At 36.3% G+C, this 5,325-nt stretch overlaps 1 protein-coding gene across 1 annotated transcript in view; it reads left to right on the top strand.

The window, feature by feature from the left end:
* The first annotated feature begins 1,701 nt into the window (after positions 1 to 1,701).
* The window catches only part of LOC122083449 (glyoxylate/succinic semialdehyde reductase 2, chloroplastic), a 5,855-nt gene continuing 2,231 nt past the window's right edge, over positions 1,702 to 5,325 (top strand). Inside the window, exons 1-5 of the mRNA XM_042651261.1 lie at positions 1,702 to 1,970; positions 3,500 to 3,581; positions 4,287 to 4,352; positions 4,669 to 4,744; positions 4,820 to 4,875. Coding sequence (XP_042507195.1) covers positions 1,841 to 1,970; positions 3,500 to 3,581; positions 4,287 to 4,352; positions 4,669 to 4,744; positions 4,820 to 4,875 — 410 coding nt within the window. The 5' untranslated portion in view covers positions 1,702 to 1,840. The remainder of the gene's footprint in view (positions 1,971 to 3,499; positions 3,582 to 4,286; positions 4,353 to 4,668; positions 4,745 to 4,819; positions 4,876 to 5,325) is intronic.

Raw genomic sequence — 5,325 nt, 5'->3', positions numbered from 1 at the left:
AAATGTTTTAAGGAATAAGAAAAGAGCCAATTAAATGAAGATGTCGAGCTCTAAATTACACTAATAAAGGTGTCATTTAGACACTCTCACTACCAAAAGACATTGGTATCTTATACCTTAAAAGAACTACTGTAGCAAGCCAGGACCCAATATAGATTATTGACCAGGCTTAGGCTAAGGAATTGGGTCCACGAAAAGAAGGTTGGCTTACTTTCCCTAGCAACCAAACTATTCTGTGTTGTTACACATTTTTTGAAATAAAAATTTTCAACTTAATGTCCCAACCAAATGAGTTTATCTGGTTGAGCTAAGTAATTTTATCAGGTGATAGGAAGATTGATGTGGCAATTCTCACCACTGGATAGAAATGATAACGTTTCGATTGATCACATGAGATCTTCAATTTGAATTCAATGGCATATCCTCCTATGTATGTCTACAAACACATATCTCGATCTATGTATTTTCATGCATCCTTTGTATCTCTTGTAGAATTATTCTGCATTTGATATATATTTTTGGAATATATTCCAAAAAGAACATACCAAACATGACCTTAATTTCAGAAAGTCCACTATACAATTTTAAAAGCTCCTAGAGTAATTGTATAGTTAATTCTCATAAACCACTTTTTAGAGTTGAGATCTTCATAGGGTATGATGCCCGGAACACAAAAAATATTGATGTTGAGATGACAAATATACATTAAATAAATAGTATGTCCAAGTAATCATGGATAAAAGATTAAAATTGCATTTGGTTTGATTTATGAGAATACATTCAAGGAATACATACTAGACGTAGCCTTAGGGCCCGTTTGATAACGTTTCTGCCGTTTCTATTTCAAGAAACGACAGAAACATAAATTTATGTTTCTAGAAACAGAAACGGAATTGAAGGTGTTTGATAAGTCATGTTTTTAGAAGTCGATAATAACCAGTGAAAAAATGACCACAAGTCATTTCCAGAAACGGCAAAACAAGTTCAACTTGTTTTGCCTGGGTCATTTCTTGAACCATAAATAAGTATACATTTCTATTTCTATTTCTGAAAATAAGTGAAATGAAACAGTTTTATCAAACGCTTTTTGCTCTGTTTCTGCTGTTTCTGGAAACAGAAACGGCAGAAACGCGTTTCTTGAAACGTTATCAAACGGGCCCTTAGATTTTCAATCAATTTTTCTCCATTTGGCTAACTTTAGTCAAATTGAAACTTGATAAGAACTTGGGTTATGCTCATACCTATCAACAAATTTAGGTTCCACAAAAAAAATCAACAAATTTGGGTTCCATCTAATATCCCACATGACATATTTTTGGATGAACACATTAAATTCTTCAACTAAATAATTTTTATTTTTCCTTAGTTTTTATGGAGTTCACGTCCTCTACAGTCGCCGCAACGTTGCTATGACCATCCGGCACTTGAAAACATCCCCCACCCAAGGCCTAAGGGATTTCCACCCATGGAATACTCACTACAACATTGCAGCGGCCGCAGAAGACGTGGAGGCGTTTATATGCCATCACCCTTTAAACTAGGTTGTGTTTGGCATTTTGAATCAATTTTGGGCTGAAAATGCATTATGAAGTTAAAAAAATAAAGGATTCAATTATTATTATTATTATTATTATTTGTACTCAAGTAAGTCAGTGACGGGTCTCTGTCTATCCAATAACGTCGCAAAGCGTGCCACTTCAATACCACTGCATCTTAAGCTGAAGAGTAGAGTAGATAAAAGAAAGACGAGGAGGGGATGGCAACGGCATTAGTGAAGACTAGCAGCACCTCTTCCTTCGCTTCCGTGATTTTGAACCTATCAACCTTCACTTAAACGACCATGGCAATGTGCTCTAGCTTCTGCCCTCAGATTCCCATCCATCTGAAACGAAGAAGATTTCCCACTAAACCCTTCTTATCCGTTTGTACCAAGGTTTTTTCTTCTCAGACTTCGAATGCAACATCGAGAGGTATTATCTTCCTGAATCCTTTGCATATCCATGGTTAGGGAATTGGTGTACCTGATTTATTCTTTTGGATTCTAATTCTCTATACCTGGTGGCCATTCTTTTTTTTTTTTTCTTATTTAATTGAAACTTTAGATTTGATTTGATTTGATTTGATTTTGCTTCTTCATTTGCATTTCTTTGTGTGCTTGATCTTCATTTGCATTGAAATTGAGACGTTGCGAGGGCTTAAAAGGGGGAAGAGAAAAAGTAGGCTTCGTTTACTTTGGAACTTCAGAAAAATAGAAAATATATCTAATTCTTAGTTGGAGCAATTATAATGATGCAGACACAGTTCCACACTCTTTACGGTTGATTTTCCCTCTCTAGTGATTACTTTTGAGTTTTGTGTGGAAATTTTTCGATGAGAGGACATATAGAGCACTAAATTAGAGTTCGAAAACTGTCTGTTCCTCTCTCAAGAAAAAGTTCTCTGCTTTTCAATATCCGTTCCCTATTCCTTTCCTGTTTTTGATTGTTCTTTTAATATTGGAGTGTTGCTTGAAATCCAGACAAAATCATTTTTTTATTAGTTTTCTATTTGGAAATAGGTTCCCTGCATTTCCTCTCTAGTTTGATCTTGTGTCCTATTGAGTTGGCGAATTCAACAGCTGTAATTGGGGAATCCACAACTGTCACAAAAATGGAATTGCCACTAAATGTTTGAAGCGCCTCATAAATCGTTATTTTATCTTAATTACCCTTTATTATGCATTCTTATTGTTTTTTTCCCTGTCTATTTGTGTTTCCATTTGATAATTTCTCATGCCACATATATAACTAACTGTACCCATGTACATTGATATAGAACAATCTTCTTCCCCCTTGTGGATTGGGGTAGCATGGGGGTGGCATTTCTTTAAGTGGAGTCGTCTGATTCCTTCCTTTCCTCTTCATTAACCTATTATAAAAAGGTAAAAACAAAGTTAATATTATCTATTAGGAAGAAAAGAGGGGGATCAGTAGTGGTGATAATGCTTTACTATTCGAACAGAGTCATATGATCCCATCTTTTTCAATTACTGCTACTTAATGGAGACATGATATCGTTATATATTTGTTGTGAGTGGGGGTTCCATAATGGCATGATCCCAAACCCCCTTCTTTTCATCACAATAACTGATGTATTGCAGTTTGGTTGACCCCAAAATTTTGTGGACATGTTATCCAGTCAAATCTGATGTGTCATTGTGTAGCTGAAAAAAATTGGAACTCAGTTTCCATAGGGATTGTTGAAAAATTAATAAACAAATCCCTTACATTGTGCATAATATGGTTGAGGTTGGCCGCCAAATTTGACTTCTAGCCTATTAAGAGCATCCTCCATCTATCCAACGGTCAACCTGCTGACTTGTATTTCCATATGCTCAAAAGTCGGAGGGCTGTGGGGGGGGGGTCATGGAAAGGTTCCAAGTATTGTTGTGATGGAGACATTTTCTCATATTATTTTGTAAGAGATGATGCTTTGAATGCTTATTATTTCAAACTTGCAGTGATTGAACATCCAGCACATGTTGGCTTCCTGGGTCTTGGAATCATGGGTTCTCCAATGGCACAAAACCTTATAAAAGCTGGGTATATTTTGATCACCTTAACTGATGGAGAAATTTTTATATTCACTTTACCATTGTCTAAGAAAATAGTTAAATATGGAGTCAAGGCACCTAAACATGATAGTTCCTTTTTTTTTCCTTCTGGTGAGTAAAGACATGGTAGTTCAATTCAATCTTAAAAAGAGTATTTAGTTTCTCAATTATTGGTTGAAAAACTATAATTGAGGAACATGAAGATTCTAGTTGCAGTCATGGCACCAAAAGATGATACTTGAATTCAACCTTAGAAAGAGCATAAGTTAAGATTTGTAAAGAAGATACAAACTTGCTTACTCCATTCAATTTTTCTTAAGTTATCTAACTAAATCCAGCAATTTTCAGCTGAGTTTTATTTTGTATATGGGAAAAAGGACTCTGTCCAGGAGTGTAGGAGTTGCACCCAGACAAAAAGGCGGGGGGCGGGGGGCGGGGGGCGGGGGGCGGGGGGCGGGGGAATGACCACCCCGCACCCCATGAAAGTTGGAAATGCCGACGCTGTTGATGCTTCTAGGTGCACTCCCATTGGCTACCATGCTGGTGCAGTGGCCACGCTCCCGTAAAGGGAACTCTTCCCCTATTAAGCTTCTTCAATGACTTTGGTCCCACTCCCTTCAGTTTCTATCTCTGGTAGTAGAAGTAGTGAATCATGGATGATTGCAAGTTTAACTCCTTGACTCGTATGTTGCAGATGGGATATCACAGTCTGGAATAGGACAAAGAGCAAGTGCGATCCTCTCATCAGTTTGGGGGCAAAGTAAGTTTGTGATGTGGGGACTTTGTATTGTTTTAATATGGATGGAAGGATTTTGAGGCTTTCTATATTTTCCTACTGTTTTCCCCCTTTTTCATTCTGGACCATTTGTTTTATAGTTAACTTATAGAAAAAGCTAAATCTATTTCTTAACCATGATGATGGCTTACCGTACATATGGCTACATTGAACTAGTTTAGTTGAGTCTAAGAAACATGTAGCTGTATTGAACATCTCACGCATGTCCGCAATGCTCTTCTAGTTAATATACATCTTTAGCAAGCATAATCTTAGAAATGAACCGTTATTGTTTCTGCAGATATAAATCATCTCCCGAGGAAGTTGCTGCATCTTGTGATGTCACATTTGCGATGCTTGCTGATCCTGAAAGTGCAGTGCGTATATTTGACTTAGTTATAGTACAGTCTGCACCATGTTTCAGGTATAACTAATTATAGCTACCCTTTCAGGTTGAAGTTGCCTGTGGAAAGCATGGAGCTGCCAATGGAATGAGTCCAGGGAAAGGGTAATTTTTTATGCTGCCATCATGAGATGAATATTTAAATTAAGCTGTCATTTGGTTTCATCCTTAGTACTTTACAAGTCTTTATTTTGTAGTTCTCTTTTATGAGGGGTTATATCTTTTCTTTGTCCTCTTTCTTTAAATGAATCTAAAACCTTTCTGATGTTTTCTCAAAAAAGTATTTGGATTTACAGAAGCTGCCAGTATATGCATGATGGCTTTCTCGCATATACTGGTTAATGCTTTAGTTTTTTGTGTCAATTATTTGTTTTCTGATCTTTGCTCTAATTATTAATATTAGCTTATTTAATAGGACTGCTTAATGAAATTAATCTAATTAAATTATCAAAACATGCTCTCCTATGGGTCAAGTTGGACATCTATTTTTGTCTCTTGAAGGTTATTGAATGTGCAATCTCCTGAATTTCTCTCTTCTTCTTTTTTTTTTTTTTT

This window comes from Macadamia integrifolia, chromosome 7 (assembly GCF_013358625.1).
Source record: "Macadamia integrifolia cultivar HAES 741 chromosome 7, SCU_Mint_v3, whole genome shotgun sequence".
NCBI lineage: Eukaryota > Viridiplantae > Streptophyta > Magnoliopsida > Proteales > Proteaceae > Macadamia > Macadamia integrifolia.
This window is presented reverse-complemented; position numbering and strand designations above follow the sequence as displayed.